The sequence below is a fragment of the Hippopotamus amphibius genome, chromosome 1, assembly GCF_030028045.1.
Source record: "Hippopotamus amphibius kiboko isolate mHipAmp2 chromosome 1, mHipAmp2.hap2, whole genome shotgun sequence".
Lineage (NCBI taxonomy): Eukaryota > Metazoa > Chordata > Mammalia > Artiodactyla > Hippopotamidae > Hippopotamus > Hippopotamus amphibius.
Window position 1 is genome coordinate 5,568,886 of NC_080186.1, and position 23,779 is coordinate 5,592,664.

At 39.3% G+C, this 23,779-nt stretch overlaps 1 protein-coding gene across 1 annotated transcript in view; it reads left to right on the top strand.

The window, feature by feature from the left end:
- Positions 1-20,452, top strand: part of PER3 (period circadian regulator 3) — a 59,956-nt gene extending 39,504 nt beyond the window's left edge. The window contains 5 exon segments of the mRNA XM_057746508.1: positions 4,912-4,914; positions 5,826-5,934; positions 18,288-18,471; positions 19,024-19,174; positions 20,366-20,452. Coding sequence (XP_057602491.1) covers positions 4,912-4,914; positions 5,826-5,934; positions 18,288-18,471; positions 19,024-19,174; positions 20,366-20,452 — 534 coding nt within the window.
- Positions 20,453-23,779: the final 3,327 nt, after the last annotated feature.

Consider the following 23,779-nt stretch of genomic DNA (forward strand, 5'->3'; position numbering starts at 1 on the left):
TTATTATGTTGAGGTAATTTCCTTCTATGCCCATTTTCTGGAGAGCTTTTATCATAAATGGATGTTGAATTTTGTCAAAAGCTTTTTCTGCATCTATTGAGATGATCATATGGTTTTTATCCTTCAATTTGTTGATATGATGTATCACATTGATTAATTTGTGTATATTGAGGAATCCTTGCATCCCAGGGATAAACCCCACTTGATCATGGTGTATGATTTTTTTAATGTGCTGTTGGATTCTGTTAGCTAGTATTTTGTTGAGGATTTTTGCATCTATATTCATCAATGATTTTGGTCTGTAATTTTCTTTTTTGTGTGACATCTTTGCCTGGTTTTGGTATCAGGGTGATGGTGGCCTCGTAGAATGAGTTTGGGAGTGTTCCTCCTTCTGCAGTATTTTGGAAGAGTTTGAGAAGGATAGGTGTTAGCTCTTCTTGAAATGTTTGATAGAATTCGCCTGTGAATCCATCTGGCCCTGGGCTTTTGTTTGTTGGGAGATTTTTAATCACAGCCTCAATTTCCAGACTTGTGATTCATCTGTTCATAGTTTCTATTTCTTCCTGGTTCAGTCTTGGAAGATTGCATTTTTCTAAAAATTTATCCATTTCTTCCAGGTTATCCAATTTATTGGCATATAGTTGCTTGTAGTAGTCTCTCATGATCTTTTGTATTTCTGTGGTGTCCGTTGTTAACTTCTCCTTTTTCATTTTTAATTCTGTTGATTTGCATCTTCTCCCTTTTTTTCTTGATGAGTCTGGCTAATGGTTTATCAATTTTGTTGATCTTCTCAAAGAACCAGCTTTTAGATTTATTAATTTTTGCTATGGTTTCCTTCCTTTCTTTTTCATTTATTTCTGCTCTGATCTTTATGATTTCTTTCCTTCTGCTCACTTTGGGGTTTCTTTGTTCTTCTTTTTCTAATTGTTTTAGGTGTAAGGTTAGGTTGTTTATTCGATAATTTTGTTTCTTAAGGTAGGACTGTATTGCTATAAACTTCCCTCTTAGAACTGCTTTTGCTGCGTCCCATAGGTTTTAGGTTGTTGTGTTTTCATTGTCGTTTGTTTCTAGATATTTTTTGATTTCCTCTTTGATTTCTTTAATGATTTCTTAGTTGTTTAATAGTGAATTGTTTAGCCTCCATGTGTTTGTATTTTTTGCAGTTTTTTTCCTGTAATTGATATCTAGTCTCATGGCGTTGTGGTCTGAAAAGATGCTTGATATGATTTCAGTTTTCTTGAATTTGCCAAGGTTTGATTTGTGACCCAAGATGTGATCTATCCGGGAAAATGTTCCATGTGCACTTGAGAAGAAAGTGTATTCTGTAGTTTTTGGATGGAATGTCCTATAAATATCAATTAAGTAGAAATGGTCTAATGTGTTATTTAAAGCTTGTGTGTCTTTATTTTCTGTTTGGATGATCTGTCCATTGATGTAAGTGGGGTGTTCAAGTCTCCCACTATTATTGTGTTACTGTCGATTTCCCCTTTTATGGCTGTTAGCATTTGCCTTATGTATTGAGGTGCTCCTATGTTGGGGGTATAGATATTTACGATTGTGATATGTTCTTCTTGGATGGGTCCCTTGATCATTATGTAGTGTCCTTCCTTGTCTCTTGTAATATTCTTTACTTTGAAGTCTAATTTGTCTGATATGAGTATTGCTACTCCAGCTTTCTTTTCACTTCCATTTGCATGGAATATCTTTTTCCATCCCTTTACTTTCAATCTATATGTATCCCTTGGTCTGAAGTGGGTTTCTTGTAGGCAGCGTATAGAAGGGTCTTGTTTTTGTATCCATTCAACCAGTCTTTGTCTTTTGGTTGGAGCATTTAATCCATTTACATTTAAGGTGATTATTGACATGTGTGTTTCTGTTACCATTTTCTTAATTGTTTTGTATTTGTATTTGTAGGTGTTTTCCTTTTCTTGTGTTTCCTACTTAGAGAAGTTCCTTTAGCAATTGTTGTAAGGCTGGTTTGGTGGTGCTGAATTCTGTTAACTTTTGTTTGTCTGTAAAGCTTTTGATTTCTCCATCGAATCTGAATGAGATTCTTGCTGGGTAGAGTATTCTTGGCTGTAGGTTTCTCTCTTTCAGGACTTTCAGTATATCCTGCCATTCCCTTCTGGCCTGCAGAGTTTTTGTAGAAAGGTCAGCTGTTATCCTTATGGGTTTTCCCTTATATGTTATTTCTTGCTTTTCTCTTGCTGCTTTTAATATTTTTTCTTTGTGTTTAATTGTCATTAGTTTGATTAACATGTGCCTTGGTGTATTTCTCCTTGGGTTTATTCTGTGTGGGACTCTCTGTGCTTCTTGGGCTTGGTTAATTATTTCCTTTCCCATGTTGGGGAAGTTTTCCACTATAACCTCTTCAAATATTTTCTCAGACCCTTTCTTTTTTTTCTTCTTCTTCTGGGATGCCTATAATTCGAATGTTGATATGCTTAATGTTATCACTGAGGTCTCTGAGACTGTCTTCTATTCTTTTTATTCTTTTTTCTTTTTCCTGCTTGTGGCAGTTATTTCCCCCATTCTATCTTCCAACTCACTTATTCGTTCTTCTGCCTCAGTCATTCTGCTGGTTATAGCATCTAGAGTATTTTTAATTTCAGTTATTTTGTTATCCATTGTTGTTTATTTTTCTGAGGTCATATGAACTGTTTCTTGTACTTTCTCTGTTTTGTTATCGAGATTTTGTATAATTTTTACTATCATTACTCTAAATTCTTTTTCAGGCATTTTTCCTATTTCCTCTTCATTTATTTGGTCTTGTGGGTTTTTTTCCTGCTCCTTTGCCTGCTTGGTGTTTCTTTGTTTCCTCATGGTAGTCCAAACTTCTGGGGTTGCTTGTCCCGGCGATAGAGGGGTTTATAGAAAACTGTCCAAGCCCCAGACTAATGTCCAAGTGTTGGATTAAACAAATACTAAGTCTAGGGAACACATGCATGTGTAAGGCACACAATTACTGATTCCGTTAGGACATAAGGCTCTGGAAAGACCTGACAGAAGAACCCCAGTATGCTATCAGATATTCAAAGAGAAAACCAACAGATATTGAAAACCAAAACAGAACAGAACAGAAACAAAAGCAAAAACAAACAAACAAATAACACCTTACACATACAAACACTAATCCAGGGAGATATTGTAAGCTAGGATCAAATATAAAAAAGAGCTAGAGTACCACCAGACAGAATGGAGATTCTCAGAATGAAATTAGACAGTTGTACTAAGAACTAAGATAAAGACAAAAACCTAATGTTAAATACCAAGGAAGTGTGTCATCTGGAGAATAGAGCAAGGAGTCTGAGCAGATTGATAGTGTTGCTTATAAGTATGTTAAGATAAAATAAACTAAAAATGGATGGAAGACAAGGGAACAGAAGAGCGTAGTGTGACTAGAAATATGCAAATAAAAGTAAGGAATAGAAATGTATAAAAGATAGAGATGAAAGGAAAGTAGGAGAGATATATAGTCCATACTACTAAAAACTTAGCTGGAAATAGAAGTATATAAAAAGGCAAAAAAATAAAAATAGAATAAAAAATAGAATTTAAAAAAATGTAACACTTGTAGATCCCTTAGAACTAAGATCATAATTAATAAAGAAAAAAACAAAAAACCAGAACTGATCCCAGAATGGACCATTTCAATAGAATTGATATGAATATTTCTGTTTCCTTAGTCTCAGCTATAAGTGTCCTTCTACTCGCCTTAGGTTTTTTGTATTATTCTGTGACCAGCAGAGCTTCCTTTATTGTTCGTCTGTAAGCATTGCTGTGTGAGGAGGGAGAGGGTACAATAGTGGCTCCTTCCCCTGGGAGTGATTGAGCAGTGGCGCACTGTTGTTTCAGTTGGGCTTGAAGGGTGCCTGTTGCAGAGGGACGCCAGTGGCTCAGGTGTAAACAGAAAGTCTCAGAGTTGGACCTCTCTCTGGGTTTTTTTTTTTTTTTTCTCGGCAGCCTCCCTGCTGCCGGCATTCCAAACCTGCTCTCGGCTGCTCTCTGGGGCTTTATACTAGCCCCGCCTGAGGGCCTGAGGGTACTTGTTATCCCTGAGTGCCTTAGGTGGCCCACAGGGGTTCCTGTACTGCCTGCTGCAGGCGCTGAAAGAGAGAGAGAGAGGCTATGTCTGCGGCTCCTCCCCCCCACCCATGAGCCCGCAGCATCCAACCACCATCATGTCAGGGCAGCTCTCAGGGGCAGGCTCTCTTTGTCACGGACCTCTTCCCTCCTGTCCTCTCGGTCCGTCACCTTACTGGCAACAATTTTTCTCACCCTGACCCAGCTCTCCAGTTCCCATGCTCCTGCTCCCAGACCCTCTGTTCAGCTGTGAATCGACGTCTCAGTCTGGGAATGCTAAGCTGTGGTGCGGACCCTCCATATGTTTCTCACTCCCTCCTGTCTGCCACAGCTCCACAGCTTCACCCTCTTTGAGTCATTGTAGATGTCTCCCTACTGGTTATGTCGGGATCCTTGCAGTCCTTTCTGGTGCCCAAGGTCGTCTGCTGGTGTTCAGTTGGTTCTCTGTGGGAATTATTGCATCTTTTGGTGCATTCCCAATGCATCTGTGGAGAGGGATGCACTCCACATCCCTCTACTTCGCCACCATCTTTTCTCACCCTCCTGACTCCATTTAAAAAGCTTCAGTGAAAGAATCTGTTGTGTCCTGGGTTCTTACATACCTTGCAAGGTTTTCCCCAAAATGCTATCTTTCAGGTTTTCTTTGTGATCTGGATTTCCCTTCTGCTTTAAAATTTGATATCTGGGTATTAAACTTAAATGTTCATTGCCTATAAAGTGTGTTCTTGTACTTACAACTGGGGTTATGGGCTAGTTAGACAGAAATAAGCCACACTAACAAGACACGAATTTAGCAATTTTACTTTTTCAGACACAGTTGTAGGACAGCAGGTCTGTATGGAGTGGGTAGGAGCTCCTTTTTGTCATTACTTATCAGTAAAGTAGGTAGTTTATAGTTTTATGTACTTATACATGTCATTTCTTAAAATGAAAAAATTTTGATCGCTTTCCTTTAACTTTCAACTCTTTACCTAAAAAGGCATTCTCCGATTTAATTGTCAGGTTAAACTTTGGAATAAGCCTTTCCTGGGTTTAGGTATAGGTTCCAAGACAAGTGTAAATATTTACACGGAGTTTTTCTTCAGTCTTCTCTTCAAGGTGTAATAACCATTTTAAACAAATGTTCAGAATCTGATCATCCAAATCAGGAAAGTATGCTCAACTTTGAAAGCCTGATATTGGTACGGTTGCTAGAAATCTAATGGAAAGCCTGGGCTACGATATCAGACCTGGCTTCCAGTCCTGGCTCCGCCATGGTTAGGCGGGTTAGCTTACACAAGTTATTTAACCTCTCTATGCCTTTGTTTTCTTATTTGAAAAATGGAAAGATTAGGACTTCATGGCTTTTTCTGAGGATTAAAGTAATATTTATATAGCCCTTCTCCCCATGCAGGAGAGGCTCAGGATAGCTGGAACAGGGTTTTGTTCACTGTTATATTACTAGCGTTTTGAACAGTTCTTAGAGCATATAAAGTGTTCAATATATGTGTTCTGAATGACAAAAAATAATGAAGTACGATTCCTGGAATGTAATAGGTGCTCAAAAAAGCAGTAGTGTCTTTAATATTGTATGTAAAGGAACTTGGACCACATTCTTGGGGACAGGCTGAAAATGTTTTCCTTCTCAGTTATGTATGTGTGTTTTTTTCTGTTTAACATGTGAAGTTGAAGATCTGCCAGTTATTTTGTAATTTGGTGCTTGAGATGCTCACATCTTTTCTTGTGTCCTTACTTTCTTGCAGTGCGTCAGCAGCAGCAGTGGAAATAAGAACGATTGCTTTACTGCCAGTGAACTGTCTGCAGTGTCACTGCACGGGGCGTCTCCACCAGGAACTGGTGCTGCAGCATCAGGTAGTGGATCAAGATGACACAGTCTCCACACTCTGTGGTCAGGAGGTCACTGTGTAACAGGCTGTCTGGTTCTGGTCCAAGTGTGGAAGTAAAGTATTTTTTTCTTTTTGTAAGCTTAATGGGGGTGTATTTACATACAATAAATGCACCAAATTTAGGGGTACAAAAGAAGACTTCTGACAGATGTTTGCATGAGTGGAACTACCATGACAATCACCGTATGGAACGTTTCCGTCACCTGGAAGCATTCTTCTGTGACCCTTTGAGGTCAGTCTCCTGCCCTGATCCTCCAGCTCCTGGCAAACATCGATCTGCTTACTGTCGCTTTAATGCTGCTCTTTCTGCAGCGTCATATAGACTGAGTCATCCACTGTGCAGTCTTTTGTGTCGGGTTCTTTGAGTTGGCACAGTGCTGCTGAGACTCTGCCTCATTTTGTGCATCAGTCACACATTTCTCTTTGTTGCCAAGGGGAATTGTATTGTATGGAGAGCGATTCCTCAGTTGACAGTTATTCATTTGTTCCCAGTTTGGGCTATTCTGAATAATGCAGCTGTGGATATTTGAGGATGAGTCTTTTTTTGGACATATGTTTTCGTTTTTCTTTGGTAAATACCTCAGAATGAAATTGCTGGGTCACATAGTGAGTATACGATTAACTTTATAAGAAACTGCAAACTGTTTTCCAGAGCGGCTGTACCGTCTGCATTCCTGTCAGCCACACATGAGAGTTCCAATTTGCAGCACATCCTGGCCAGCCCTGGGCATTGTCCATCATTTAAATGTTAGCCATTCCAGTGGACATGTAGTGATACCTCATTGTGGTTTTACTGACTGTTGATTAATGGTGTTGGCTGTCTTCTTGTGTACTTATTTGCCATCCACATGTGTTCACATCTGTTGCTTATTTTGTGGGGGCGGATTGTTAGTTTTCTTATTGAGTAGTAAGAGTTCTGTGTATATTCTGGATACAAGTCTGTTATCACATATGTGTGTTGCAAAAATTTCCTCCCTGTGTATAGCTTGCCCTTTTATTTGATCTTTTATTTTTATCTTCATTTTGAAGAGCAAATATTTTTAAATTTTGTTGAAGTTCAGTTTATCGTAATTTTTCTTTCGTAGGTTATACTTTTCATGTCCTTTTTAAAGACGTTCTTGCCTAACTAGAAGTCACTACAATGCTCTCCTGTTTCCTCTTGGAAATTTTAGAGGTTAAGCTTTTATAGCTAAGTCTGTGATCCATTTTTAGTTGCTTTTTATATGTGATGTGAGCTCACCTCCTTTCACAGACACAGCAAAATTGCAGCTATTACAGAATATCTATTGATGAAAAGGACCAGAACCCACCACAAAAGATCTACAACTAAAGATACAAAGAAGGAACCATGAGACGGGTAGGCGGTAGGGAGTCACAGTATAGTTGAGACCCATACCTCCGGGTGGGTGACCTACAAATGGAAGAATAATTACAATTGCAAGGTTCTCCCCACAGAGCAAAAAATCTGAGCCCCAGATTGGGGGTTCTACTCCAGGAAGACTAGCCCCCAGAACATTTGGCTTTGAAGACCAGCAGTGCTTGCTTTTGGGAGAGCCAGAGGGCTGTGGAAAATAGAAACTCCACTCTTAAAAGGTGAACACAGACTCTCACATGCTCCAGGACCCAGGGCAGAAGCAGTAATCTGAAAGTAGCCTGGGTCAGACCTACCTTCTAATCTTTGAGAGTCTCCTGGAGAGGCAGGAGGCAATTAAGTGGAGCTCACCCTTGGGGACATAGGTGTCAGTGGCAGCCATTTCTGGGAGCTCATTCTACCATATGGACACTGTTACTGGCAAGTGCCATTTTGGAATCCTTGCTCTAGTTTATTAGCCTCAGGGCCCAGCCTCATCCATGCCCACCAGCCCTTAAGCACCAGTACTGGGAAAGCTCAGGCCAAGCAACTAACTGGGCAGGGACACAGCCCCACAAAATAGCAGACAGGCTGCCTGAAGACCCCCTGAGCCCATACCTTCCCATGAACACGGACCTGCACACCAGAGGGCCAAGGACCAGTTCCCCCACACCACTGTGCAGGCACTAGATCTGAGAAACCCAGGGTCCTGCACACAGAGACCCTGGGACCCAGCTTCTCCCACCAGTGGGCAGGTACCAGACTCAGAATCCCCAGCTTCAGCCACCAGTGAGCCTGCTCTAGCCTCAGGACCATCCTCTCCCACCTGCGGGTGAACACCAGCCCCAGGACAACAGCAGCCCCATAGCCTGGGGACCTAGCCCACACACCCAGCAGGCCAGCACCAGCCCTAGGACCAGCTGGGCCCTGGCCCTGCCCACCAGCAGGCCAGCACAAGCTTCAGGACACCCTGGACCCCAAAGCCAGCTGTGTCAGGTACCAGCCCCATCCAGTAGTGGTATGATACCAGCCCTGCAGCAAGACCCTAGAACCCATCTCTGCCCATCAGTGGGCAGACACAAGCCCCAGAATCTCCTGGACCCTGACTCCACCCACCAGTGAGTCAGCACTAGCCTCAGCACTCCCCGCACCCCACCACCATCACCCTGGAGTTCTGCACCCATCTGCCTTGTGATCCTGGCAGCCTCTGCAAAGGGCAGGCCTGGCAACCAACCAGACATGGTGTCAGCCAAGCCTACCAGACCACCCACAGTAGTCAGCCTGCCACAATAGAAGGACCCCAGCAGCCCACATAATAGGGGGCACCCATAGAGCATATAGCTCCAGTTACCAGAGGGACATGCACTGCTGGGACACATAGGACATCTCCTACAAAAGGCTGCTTCTCCAAGGTGAGTAAATGTAAACAACCTACCAGATACACAGAAATAAAAACAGCAAGTTAGGCAAAATGAGGCAACAGAGAAACATGTTCCAAACAAAGGAACAAGATTTGAACCCCAGAAGAGCTAGGTGAAGTGGAGGTAGTCAGTCTACCCAAGAAAGAGTTCAAGGTAATGATTGTAAAGATGATTAAAGAACTTGGAAGAAGAATGGATGAATAGAGAAATTAGAAGTTTTTTACAGTTAGAAAATATAAAGAACAACCAAACATGGATGAAGAATGCCATAAGTGAAATGAAAAATACACTAGAAGGAATCAACAGTAGCCTAAATGATACAGAGGAGTGGAACAGCAAGATGGAAGACAGAGTAGTGGAAATACTGAAGATGAACAGAAAAAAGAATAAAAAGATGTGAGGACAGTTTGAGACATCTGGGATAACACCAAGCATACTAATGTTCACATTAGCAAGGTTCTAGAAAGCGAAGGGAGAGAGAGAGGGGCAGAGAACATATTTGAAGACATAAGAGCTGAATATACCGCTAACCTGGGAAAGGAAATATACCCAAGTCCAGGAAGAACAGAGAATCCCAAAGAGGACCACACCAAGGCATATTGCAATTGAAATGGCAAAAAAGTAAAGATAAATAGAGAATGTGAAGAAATAATAAGTGGGAACCTCCCAAACATGGGGAAAGAACTGGATATACAAGTCCATGAAGCTAACAGAACACCTAGTTACCTCAACACAAAAAGACCTTCTTCTCCAAGATACATCATATTAAAACTGTCAAAAGTCAATGATGAAGAAAGAATTTCAAAGGCAGCCAGGGGAAGGATGATAACCTACACAGGAACCCGCATTAGAATATCAACAGTTTTCTCAACAGAAACTCTCTAGGCCAAGAGGGAGTGGAATGACATTCTCAAAATACTGAAATATAAAAACTGTCAACCAAGAATACTCTATCCAGCAGTTACCCTTCAGATATGAAAGAGAAATAAAGGCTTTCCCAGACAAACAAAAGCTGAGGAAGTTTATCACCACTAGGTCTGCCTTACAAGAAATGTTCAAAGGAGCTCTTCTGCCTGAAATGAAAAGGGAAAAGTACACAAAATGTTGAGTAAGGTATAAATAGAATCAGAAAATCACAGTCAGAATAGGTTGTTTAATACATTATTACAGTATAAAAGTTAAAAGGAAGGAAAGTAGTAAAAACAACTATAGCTACTTCAATTTGATAACAAACTCACAGCATAAAAAGGGATAATTTATGATAACTAGGACATAAAAGAGGAACACGAAAAGGACAGACCTGTATCAGTAAGTGAAGATGAGATGCTATGAGCATAAAAAGGACTAATTTATCTGTGAGCTGTTTTATGGCTCATAGGGTTACCTCATGGTAACTGCAAAACATAAATCTAGAGCAGAGATGTGAAACATTAAAAAAAAAAAAGTGGAAACTGAGAAAAACAGAGAAAACCACCAAACCAAAATGGCATACAGAAACACAAGGAAAAAGAAACAACGGGGAAATAGAGAAATCAGAAAACAAAAGATTCAAAGGCAGTACTAAGTTCTCATTTGCCAGTAATCACCATACATGTAAATGAGTTGCATTCATCAATCAAAAGTCACAGAATGGTTGGATGGATTACAAAACAAGACCCAGCTATACATTGCCTCCAAGAGACCCATCTCAGCTCAACAGACAGACATAGACGCAAAAGAAGAGATGGAAGATGATACTCCAAGCAGATGGCAGCCAGAAGAAAGTGGTGCAGCCAGCCATGCTTAGATCAGACAAAATAGACTTAAAGCCAAAAAAGGTAATGAGAGTCCACGTACCACAACTACTGAGCCCACACACTCTGGAGCCTACATGCCACAACTAGAGAGAAACCTGTGTGCTGCAACAAAAGATCCCACATGCCACAACAGAGATCCCCAGGTACCCCAACAATGATCCCGCATGCCACAACCAAGACCCGATACAGCCAAATAAATAAATAAATTTTTTTTAAAAAGGTAATGAGACAAAGATGGACATTATATAATGATAAAGGGGACACGTCATTGGGAAGATGTAACAGTCATTAATATTTATGCACCTAGCATAGGAGCACTAAAATATATAAAGCAGTTATTAACAGACATGAGAAGTTTGCAGCAACACAGTAGTAGTAAGGGACTTTAAGACCCCACTTACATCAATGAATAGATCATCCAGACTGTCAACATGGAAACAATGGCCTTAATGAAACATTAGACCGGATGGATTGATGGATTTGTATAGTCCGTTCAAATGCAGCAGAATACACATTCTTTTCAAGTCCACATAGAACTTTCTCAGGGATAGATCATATGTTAGGACATAAAACAAGTCTCGATGCATTTAAGAAAATGAAAGTTGTATCATGCATTTTTTCTAATCACAGTGGTATGATACTACAAATCAGCTGTGAGAAGAAAGCTGGAAAATTCACATGCTACTGAGCAACTATTGAGACAATGAAGAAAGCAAAGGAGAAATAAAAAAATACCTGAAGACAAATGAAAATACGACATATCAAAACCTGTGGGATGCAGCAGAAACAATACTAAGAGGAAAGTTTATAGCAACTCAGGCCTACCTCAGAAAACAAGAAAAATATCAGACAGTCTAACTTTACACCCAAAGGAACTAGAAAAAGAAGAACAAAGCCCAAAGTCAGTAGGAGGTAGGACATAAAGATTTGAGTCAGAAGAAATGAAATAGGGACAAAATTGACAAAAGTTTAGCTAGACTCACTAAGGAAAAAGAGGTAAAGTTCTGACAAATAAAATCAGAAGTGAAAGAGGAGAAATGAAAAGTATTAGAAGAGAATATTATGAACAGCTGTATGCCAACTACCTGGACAGCTTAGAAGAAATGGAAGAATTCTTAGAATCATACAACCCCAAGACCAAATCGTGAAGAAATGGAAAATCTGACTAGACCAATCACTAGTAAAGAGAATGAAACGGTAATCAAAGACGTCCCCCAAAACAAAAGTCAAGGACCAGACAACTTCACAGGTGAATTCTACCAAACATTCAAAGAAAGTTTAATACCTATGCTTTTCAAATTCTTCCAAAAAATTGAAGAGGGGGAGAGCACATTCCAACTCATTTTACAAGGCCTTCATTAGGGTTAGGGTTAGGGTTAGGATGCCAAAACCAGACAAGGACAGCACACAAAAAAAGAAAATTACAGGCCAATATCTCAACATAAACACAAAAATCCTCAGAAAAGGTTAGCAAATACATTTAAATATCATACATCATGATCAAGAGGGATTTATTCCAGGGATACAAGGATGGTTTGACATCCACAGATCAATCACTGTGAAACAAAGGGATAAAAATCATTTGATCATCTCAATAGATGTGGAAAAAGCATTTGACAAGACAATATCTATTTATGATTTTTAAAAACTTTATAAAATGGGTATGGAAGGAATATAGCTCAACATAATAAAGACCATATATGGCAAACCCACAGCTAACATCATACTCAGTGGTGAAAAACTGAAAGATATCCTTCTAAGATCAGGAAGGAATGTAAATTGGTGTTTCCACTATGGAAAACATGGAGAGTCTGCCCCAAATTAATAGAACTACAATATGGTCTAGCTATTCCACTTCTGGGTTTTTATCCAAAGAAAATGAAAACACTAATTCAAAAAGATACATGCATCCTATGTTCATTGCAGCATTATTTACAGTAGTCAAGATATGGAAACAACCTAAGTACCCATCAGTGGATAAACAGATAAAGAAGATGTGGTATATATTAAAGATATATATTAAGTTTTAAAATGTATCTATATATAGTACACATTGGAATACTACTAAGCCATAAAAAGAGGAAATCTTGCCATTTTCAACAAGATGGATGGACCTTGAGGTTATTATGCTAGGTGAAATAAAGCAGATGGAGAAAGACAAATACTGTATGATTTCACTCATGTGTGGAATATGAAAACCAAACAGACCCAAAAAATGAAAAAACAAAAACAAATGCTCTGCGGTAACAGAGTATAGAATAGTGGTTACCAAAGGGAAAGGGGGAGTGCTAAATAGGTAAAGGGGGTCGAATGTATGGTGATGGAAACTAAATTTTTGGTGGTGAGCATGCTGTAATGTATATAGAAGTAGAAATATAATGTACACATGACACCTAAAAATGTCATAAACCAATGTTACCTCAATTGAAAAAAAATTTTTAAATAGTTGTAGAATCAGTTTCTTAGTTCCTACAAAAATGCCTGCTGGGGTTTTGATTGACATCATGTTGACTCCATTGACGTACTTGGGAGGAATTATTATCCTAACAGTATTGAGTCTTCTGATCCACAAGTGTGCTATGTTTCTCTATTTATGAAGGTCTTTAATTTTTCTCAGCAATGTTTTGTAGTTTCCACTGTACAGGTTACACTTAGTTTGCTAAATTTATCACTAAGGATTTCATATTTTTGATGCTATTGTAAATGGCATTTTAAAATTTCAACTTCCAATTGTTTTTAGCATATAGAAAGCCAATCAAAATTTATATTTTAAACTTGTATTCTGAAATCTTTCTAAACTCGTTTATTAGTTTTAGTAACTCTTTTGTAGACTTTGAAGGGGTTTCTACATAGACAATTTTGTCTGCAAGTATAGTTTTACTTCTTCTTTTCTGATCCATATGCCTTTATTTATTTGTCTTTCCTTATTGGACTGGCTAGGACCCCCAATAGAGTACAGTAAGTCCCCTAAATATGAACCTTCAAGTTGCAGACTTTCAAGGATGCAAACGTGCATTCCATCAATGTCAGGCATGAGTGAAATTGCAGCTTGCCCTCCGTCTCTCATAACTGGTGATCCTTCAGCTCTACAATCTCCCACCTCTTCTCCCTCCTCCAGTCAGTAACTCTTCTTGCCTGTTCACTAGATGCCAGCCCCTGTATGCCAGCTGTCATACTGTACTACTGTACTTTTCAAGGTATTGTACTGTAAGATTAAAAATGTTTTTTTTTAATTTTTTTGTGTTTGTTTTTTATGTATTATTCTTGTGAAAAGTATAAACCTATCACAGTACAGTACTATATAGCCAATTGTGTTAGTTGGGTACCCAGGCTGACTTTGTTGGACTTATGAATAAATTGGACTTACAAATGTGCTCTCAGAATGGACCTCATTCATATGTAGGGCACTTACTGTATTGAATAGAAGTGGTTAGACAGACATTCTTGCCTTGTTCTTAGTCTTAGGGGGAAATCTGTCACAGTTTCAGTAAGTATGATGTTAAATGTAGGTTTTCCTTAAATGCCCTTTATTGAAAGATTGACGAAGTTCCTTTCTACTGCTGATTTGCAGAGATGCTTTGTCTGCATCTATTGAGATTAACCATATGGTTTTCCTCCCTTGTCCTGTTAATATGGTGAATTACATTAACTAATTTTCAGATATTAAATTAACCTTGTATTTGGTCATGTTATTTTATCCCTTTGTATATTACTGGATTCTATATCCTAATGTTTTGTTAAAGATTATTACACCTATTATGAGAAATATTGGTCCATTGTTTTCTTTTCTTATGATGTCTTCAGCTGGTTTTGGTATCAAGGTAATACTGGCCTTAGAAAAAATGAGTTGGGCTCTGTTCCCTCCTCTTCTGTTTTCTGGGAGAGTTTGTATTGAATTGATATTATATTGTCCTCACTATGCTTGGTAGAATTCACCAGTGAAACTATCTGGGCCTGAAGTTTTATTTGTGAAAGGGTTTTTTAAAACAAATTTATTTTTTTAAAATAGACGTGGGTCTACTCAGGATATCTGTTTCTTCTTGAATGATCTTTGCTAATTTGTATCATTCAAGGAGTTTGTCCATTTCATCTAAGTTGTTGAATTTATTGGCATAAAGTTGTTTATAATATTCCCTATTCTTTTAATGTCTGTAGAGTCTATACTAGTGTCTCCTCTCTTATTGCTGATATTACTTTTTCCTCATTATTCTGGCTGTATGTTTGCCAATTTTGTTAACTTTTTTTAAGAACTTTGATTAAGATATAATTGACACATAATAAACTGCATATATTTAAAGTGTACAATTTGATATTTTTTTTCCTTATTAGTAATGTACATATGGCAATCCCAATCTCCCAATTTATCCCACCCCAACCCCGGCCCCCTGCCCCTGCTTTCCCCCTTGGTGTCCATATGTTTGTTCTCTACACCTGTGTCTATTTCTGCCTTGCAAACCAGTTGATTTGTACCATTTTTCTATATTCCACATATATGTGTTAATATAAGATATTTGCTTTTCTCTTTCTGACTTACTTCACTCTGTATAACAATCTCTGCCAATTTTATTAACTTTTCAAGGAAGCAACTTCTGATCTCATTGGGTTTTTTTCCTATTGTTTTTTGGTCTTATAGTTTATCAACTTCCACTCTAATCTTTATTATTTCCTTTCTTTTGTTTACTTTGGATTTTATTCACTCTTTCTTTGACTTCTTAAGGTAGAAGCTTAGAGCATTGATTTGAGACCATTTTTCCCCCTCCTAATACAAGCATGTAATGCTTTAAATTTCCCTCTAAGCACAGCTTCAGCTGCATCCCTCAAATTTTTGTTTGTTTTCATTTTCATTCAGTCCAAAATATTTCCTAATTTCCCTCATGTTTTCTTCTTTGACCATGGGTTACTAGAAATATATTTATTTCCTATTATCTGGGGATATTCCAGGTATTTTATTGGTTTCTAACTTACTTGCAGTCAGATAACATTCTTTGTAGTTTTTTATTTATTTATTTATTTATTTTTTTAATTTTTTTTGGGGGGGGTACACCAGGTTCAATCAACTATTTTTATACACATATCCCCATATTCCCTCCCTTCCCTGACACCCCCCCCTCGAGTCCCCCCCACCCTCCCTGCCCCAGTCCTCTAAGGCATCTTCCATCCTCGAGTTGGACTCCCTTTGTTATACAACAACTTCCCACTGACTATTTTACAGTTGGTAGTATATATATGTCTGTGCTACTCTCTCGCTTCTTCTCAGTTTCCCCTTCACCCCCCGCCCCCTCCCATACCTCGAGTTCTCCAGTCCATTCTCTGTATCTGCTTCCTTGTTCTTGTCACTGAGTTCATCAGTACCATTTTTAGATTCCATATATGTGAGTTAGCATACAATATTTGTCCTTCTCTTTCTGACTTACTTCACTATGTATGACAGATTGTAGTTCTATTCTTTGTAGTTTTTAAAGTTTACTGAAACTTGTTTAGTGGTATGGAATTTGGTCTATCTTGATGATTGTTTCATATACACTTGGAAATAGTGTGTGTTCTGCAGTTGTTGAGAGCATCTTCTGTAAATGTAAATTCGGTCAAGTTGGCTGATAATATTGATTCAGCCTTCTATATTCTAACTGATTTTCTATATACTTGTTTTCTCAGTTATTAAGACAGGGCTGCTAACATGTCCAACTATAATTGTGAATTCATCTCTTTTTTCTTGCAGTTCTATTAGTGTAAGCTTCATGTATTTCAAAACTCTTTTATTAGATGCATACACATTTAAGATTACATCCTTTTGATGAATTGATTCCTTTATTATGAAATGTACCTTGCTCTGAAGTCCACTTTTTCTGATATCAGTGGATCTGCTCCACCTTCATTTTGATAGTATTTACATGGCCAATTTTTTCCATCTTTATATTTAAAGTTGATTTCTGGTAACCAGCATATAGTTGGGTATTGCTTTTTTTAATCCATGTGACAATCTCTGCAGAGTACTGAGACCATTTACGTTTAATGTGATTACTGCTATGGTCAGGTTTAAATTGAATCTTCCATCTTGCTACTTGTCTTATGTTAGTCTCATCTGCTCTTTTCTTCCTTTTTCTCTTCTTCCCCTCCTCCTTTTGGATTAATTGTGTATTTTTAATGATTCCATTTTCTCTCCATTATTGTCTTCTCAGCTATTCTTTTTTTTTTTTTTCCTTTTGTCCTTTTTTTTTAGGTCATTACTCTAGGATTTACACATGCATCTTCTACTTATCACAGTTTACCTTCACATGTTATACCTGTTTTATCACTTTATGTCTAAAAACCTCAAAACAGAGTACTTCCATTTCCCCCCTTGCCTTTTGTGCTGTTTCTGTCATACATTTTACTTCAACATGTATTATAAACCCCACAATAAAAGTGTTACTGTTTTTGCTTCAAATGATAAAGAGATTTCTTTTTCTAATGAGGAAAAATGTCTTTTATGTTTACCCGTATACTTACTCTTTAAAAAATTAGAAAAGTACTTTGTTTTGTTTTAATTGTTCCAAATTCAAAAGAAAGACCTCGAAGGATCAGATGCAAGATAGGAAAAGAATGATCCTTGAGGCTGCATAGCAGCCATAAAGGGATGGGCCTGGGGATGGATGGATAGATGGATGGTTGGTTGGATGGATGGATGGATGGACGGACAGTGAGGAGAGAATGCAGATGTGAGTAAGTTTGTGTTTGGTATCAGGATAATGAATTTCCTTTCTAATGGCTTCCTTTTTTTCCTTATAAAATAGGTGAGACTGAGGGAGGAAATAGAGGAGTAGAAGACAGTCCTGCTGGGGACAGACTAGTGCACTGGCCAGGGAACTGTAGCAGAATTATAGGCTTTGCAATGATCCTCTGGTGTTGATGACTTTTACTGCAGAACCAGTACTCCCTGTTATGTGTGACTTTTTGCCTTTGGCCACTTGAGTTTAGATAAGAAGGGAATTGATAAGTGGCTTTATCAGAGTAATATTTTTTTAATATATTTATTTATTTAATTTGTTTATTGGCCGCATTGGGTCTTCGTTCCTGCACACAGGCTTCCTCTAGTTGTGGCAAGCGGGGGCTCCTCTTCATTGTGGTGTGCGGGCTCCTCATTGCAGTGGCTTCTCTTGTTGTGCAGCACAGGCTCTAGGCACATGGGCTTCAGTAGTTGCAGCACACGGGCTCAATAGTTGTGGTACACAGGCTTAGTTGCTCCGAGGCATGTGGGATCTTCCTGGACCAGGGCTCAAACCTGTGTCCCCTGCATTGGCAGGGAGAGTTTTAACCACTGCACAGCCTAGGAAGTCCCAGAGTTGACATTTTGATAGTTGTGGAAAATTAGAGGGAAAAAGCAATCTCAGGTATTAGAGTGCTATTGAGTGAGTGAGGGGCTTTGGGCTCTAAGCAGAATGGCTAAGGCTCTTTTCCAAATTTGTAGTTGGAACAATTGAACAAGTAAACAAGAAAGTGAAGCAGAGAGGTTGGGGATTTTGGAGATGGAGCTGAGATGGAGCAGGTGCGGGTGATGGTAAGGAACAAGGTATGGTCTTGAGGAGCAGAGAGTTCAGGAAGACTGATAAGGGGCTCTTGGGAAGATGGAGGTGACCCGGGATGACGGCTGGGCTGGCTCGCAAAGGATACTACCAGCCAGTTGCCAATGTCTTTGAAGAATGAGGGCCAATTTGGCAAATCAGTCCCTGACAGGTATTTTCTGATTTGTTTTTTTGTTGTTGATTTTTGATAGGAAGCAGTGGCAGCAGTCTAAACTTTGCTACTAGTGATTATTCTTCTGAAATCTTTCAAAATGGGCAGCAATCTCAGGAAGTATAGAAAAAAGAAACATTTCCCAGCCTCGCTGCAGAGCCCACCTGGAGAATGATAGAACGGACCCCTGAGTGCGTTCTGATGACATATCAGGTGCCTGAGAGGTAAGAAAGCACCTTAGAAGACCCACCTTTATATGAGTGCTTTATGGTTTCTTAAGTGTGTTTTTTTAATACAAAGTGATTTTTTAGTGTTTTTATACATACCCGTAGAGAAACATATTTTCAAATTCATTCATTTGAAGTCAAATGACAAATGATTTCTTAAAACGATGATTGTAGTGGTAGTGTTATGTATCCTGAGACAAGAAAACAGAGAGGCAGTGCTTTACTGCCCATAGGTACAAGAACTTTTTTTAGAGTCTGGATTTTTTTTTTCTCATTCTAAAAGAAGAGAAGACCTAAAGGAAGTCTGTTTCTTCCGTATGACTCATTAAAACTCTATACAGGTATTTTCCTTCAAGGAAAAGAGGCCTAGCTTTACCAACTCGACAAAGAAATGAGTCAGTTGTTATTTTTTTAATGTGTACATCATATATTAACAATATAATGTATGTTACGAACCAAAAAGAAGTGCTGTTCTTAGATGACAAGATGAGAACCCTGTGCCTTATTCACGACTATGAAGGTTTTGTTTGTTTGTTTGCTTGTTTTCAGGGTTAAAGAAATTGTATTGAAAGAAGACCTAGAAAAGCTGGAAAGCCTGAGGTGGCGGCAGCCATGGTTTTCTCACGGGCAGAGGGAGGAGCTGGCCAACGTGCATTCCTGGATTCAGAGCCAGACGATCCCTCGGGAGAGAGACATCCAGGTGAGCACAGAAGTAACAGCTGTCATGTGTTGCTGTCTTTGTGCCAGGCACTGTTCTGGGCTCTTAGTGTACAGTTTTCCCTCCATTTCTGCAGGGGACCGGTTCTAGCACCCCCTGCGGACACCCAGATCCTCGGATGTTCAAGTCCCTCGTGTAGAACAGCATAGTATTTGCATTAAAAACGCACATTCTCCCATATACCTTGAATCATCTCCAGATTACTTATAATACCTAATACATTGTACATGCTATCTAAACACTTGTAAATTCAATGTGCTTGCTGTGTAAATAGTTGCAGGTGCATGGCAAATTCAAGTTTTGCTTTTTAGAACTTCCTGGAATTTTTTTCCTTAAATATTTTCAATCTGTGGTTGGTTGAATCTGTGGATGTGGAACCTGCAGTTACAGAGGCCGACTGTGCATTGCATGATGCCACTGAAGTCTTAATCTTCATGATTGCTTCTGTGGTGGGTGTTACTATCCCTACTTTACCAATAACAACAAAGTGAGGTACACAGACACTAAATAATTGTACCCTCCGCCCTCCGTATCCACGGATCAAATTTCAGTCTGCAGTCGGTTGAGTCTAAGGATGCGGAATCCTCCAGTGCTGACTGTACCAAGTCATTCACATAAGGACTTGAGTATCTATAGAGTTTTGTATCCTCAGGGGCTTCTGGAACCAAGCCCCCTGCACAAACTGAGGGACACCTGTGTAAGTTTGCATAGTTCTTCAAATTTTTGAATACAAGTCTTTTTGACTCCAAGTGTTTTTTTTTTTTTTTCCACCAGTTGGAATGTTATGGGACGATTAGGAATAAAGACACCTGCTTTGATATGTGATTGACTGGGGAGGAGAGTATAAGATCCGTATGTCAAATATGTGTGCATGTTTGAAAAGAGGTAAAACTCAAGATGTAAGATTCGCAGCAGAGGTGGGATTCCTGCCGAGCAGGAATTTCTGTGGGAAGGGTGTACGAAGACTGAGCCCCAGAGCAATTTAAGCAAAAGTATTTAAACAATTGCTGTCATTTACTGTATAAAAATAAGGGATGAACTATAGTGGATATTCTTAGATGTGAATAAGTGGGGGAATTAGACATAGGTTGCTTGGCCAGCATTTTACTGATTTTAAAACTTTTCAGATGACTTTACATCAAATGAGCTGCCCGCTCTTGTTCCTTTTTGGAGGACTGTGTCACTTGCAAAAGCACAGATTCAGCTGGGGAGGCTGCAGAATCCTGGGGTCCAGATCCAGCAGACACAGCAGCTGAGTGACTCTGAAGAGCAGCTGTACTCCATCTCCAGACTCGCGGGACAGCTAGACCTCCCTGTGACTCTCTCTAAACCCCGAGGTCTTAAATGACCATGAAGTTATCATTGAATGCTAAGGCTTCTCCTTCCTGACTTTTTAACAGACAGCATTTTCCTGAAGCAGACATTGTATATAGACTCTTTTCCTTCTCTTTTTCCCCGATGTATTTAAACTGTCAAATAGACTCTTCTAGTTTAGCTGTCCTCTAATGAGATTGGATGGCCTCTAAAGAGGTATGTGTATAGTCAAACTTTACTTCAGGTGTCACCCCAAGTAAATTGCAATGAGAAGTATAGCTAGAAAGAGCCCCTAACCTTAGCCTTGTTGATTTTATTCTGTTGTTACATAAATCATTTTTCCCCTGTTAGAAACTTGAAGAAATCCCCCTACGGGCCATGTAGGAGGGGGCCTTTCCAAACAGTCTCCATAAACACAGTGCCCCACTTGGTCTTTGCACAGTGACACATCCCTGCACAGTTGGGGTCCAATATTCCGGTTTTCTCATAACACAAGTCACTTCAGCATTTCCCAGTGTGAAATGCATTGCCCGTTGGTATGCTGGAAATTCCTATTTTCAGGGTTGAATTTTGATCTTCATTCTTGAAGATGCTTTTCCTTTTGATTTTCTACCTTCCACTGAAATTCCGAAAGTCTTCTCTTAAAAATCAATTAGGTTACAATGAGTTTATTCCTTGCAGGGTTTAAATTAGCTCATACATGTGTAATGTTAAAAAGCTTCCAGCTCAACTGGCTTCCGACTCATCCCTTTTTACATTTTTAAATAACGATTGTAAACGTTTTTAAAGTTATGTAAGAGTTATTGTTCTTGCATGCGTATGTGCTTAAATGTTGTCTTATTGAAACTAGCAGTTAACTCTTTCTTTCCAAACAATTTACACAAAAGGAGGTCCCTCCATCCCTGCCAGAGGTCTGATTGGCACTGCCTTCTGTTTGCCCTTAAATAGAGGTAAGTGATGCCCTAAAATAGGGGTAAGGGGTCTACGGGAGGTCCCTAGCCAAGGGGAGTGCAGAATCTGCCACAAATCAGGGCTTCCTGGGCCTGCTGTAGTTGTGTCTTCCGAGAAGTGAGGGAGTTGTTCACTTGATAAGGGAGCCCCCCTTCCTAGAGAAGTGATGATTCCTTCTCAGACTTGGAATGCTGTGCGATTCACACCCATGCATATCAGAACCAGGGATAGAAGAAAGTGAAGGCTACAGTAACGTTTTCTCTTTTAAATAACATACAACAAAGTAACTTTTGTTGTTGTTGTGTTTTTTTGTTTGTTTGTTTTAGGAAAACACTTCTTCCTTTCAAGTTTTATAGCTTTTTATAAAATGCATCCTGATCATAAATAGGAAAATCGACTTTTCTATCCATAATGCTGCCCGACTCTGATTCTCAAGCACCTTAGCTTAGATTTACCTTCTAAAGTAGAACAGTTGGGCCTCGGAATCCGCAGGGGATGGGTTCCAGGCCCCCCACAGATACTAAAATCCACAGATGCTCAAGTACCTCCTGTAACATGGCCGTACTGTCAGCCCTCTGTACTCACAGGTTCCACATCCAGGATTCCCCTGCCCCCCCCCCCCAGATTCTCCCCACTGCGAATACGGAGGCCGACTGTCATTTCCTAGAAGGCAACTCTTTCTTCAGGTGTCAGGACCATTTACAAATGATGCCTATGACATGTCCTGGAATTTCCTCACTTTAAGCCATTCTGTGCCCAGATTCCGGTCTCAGGAGTAGAGAACTCTCCTGTTCTGCTCCATCTTGATTGTTAAATGATCTCTGAAGCCCTTGTTGTGTTGGTCAAGTTGTGTGATATTTTTGCCCTGGGTGAAAAATCAAATATTAAAAAAATAAACCAGCCTGGATGTTGTCCGTCAGTAAAATTGTTGTGACCTTCTGTGGTGATAACCTTTTTCATTTGTGTAAAACAGAAAGGACATGTATGTTTTGGAGATTAATCCTTTGTCTGTTGTTTCATTGGCAACTATTTTTTCCCATTCTGAGGGTTGCCTTCTTGTCTTGTTAATGGTTTCTTTTGCAGTGCAAAAGCTTTTCAGTTTCATTAGGTCCCGTTTGTTTATTCTTGATTTTTATTTCCATTTTTCTAGGAGATGGGTCAAAAAGGATTTTGCTTTGATGTATGTCATAGAGTGTTCTGCCTATGTTTTCCTCTAGGAGTTTTATAGTGTCTGGCCTTACATGTAGGTCTTTAATCCATTTTGAGTTTATTTTTGTGTATGGTGTTAGGAAGTGTTCTAATTTCATTCTTTTACATGTTGCTGTCCAATTTTCCCAGCACCACTTATTGAAGAGGCTGTCTTTTTTCCATTGTATATTCTTGCCTCCTTTGTCAAAGATAAGGTGCTCATATGTGCTTGGACTTACCTCTGAGTTCTCTATTCTGTTTCATTGATCTAAAGCAGCTCATGCAGCTTAATACCAAAAAAGCAAATAACCCAATCCACAAATGGGCAGAAGACCTAAATAGACATTTCTCCAAAGAAGACATGCAAATGGCCAACAAACACATGAAAAGATGCTCAACATCACTAATCATTAGAGAAATGCAAGTCAAAGCCACAATGAGGTATCACCTCACACCGGTCAGAATGGCCATCATCAAGAAATCTGGAAACAACAAATGTTGGAGAGGATGTGGAGAAAAGGGAACTCTCCTGCACTGTTGTGGGAATGTAAGTTGGTACAGTCACTATGGAAAACAGTTTGGAGGTTCCTTAAAAAACTAAAAATAGAGCTACCATATGATCCAGTAATCCCACTACTGGGCATATACCCAGAGAAAACCATAATCCAAAAAGAAACATGTACCGTAATGTTTATTGCAGCACTATTTACAATAGCCAGGACATGGAAGCAGCCTAAATGCCCATCAACAGATGAATGGATAAAGAAGATGTGGCACATATATACAATGGAATATTACTCAGCCATAAAAAGGAATGAGATGGAGCTCTATGTAATGAGGTGGATAGGCCTAGAGTCTGTCATACAGTGTGAAGTAAGCCAGAAAAAGAAAAACAAATATTGTATGCTAACTCATATATACAGAATCTAAAAAAAAAAAAAAAATGGTACCGATGAACCCAGTGACAAGACAAGAATAAGGATGCAGATGCAGAGAATGGACTGGAGGACACAAGGTTGGGGGGGGTGGGGGGGTGAAGGGGAAGCTGGGATGAAGTGAGAGAGTAGCATAGACAAATATATACTACCAGCTGTAAAATAGATAGCCAGTGGGAAGTAGCTGTATAACAAAGGG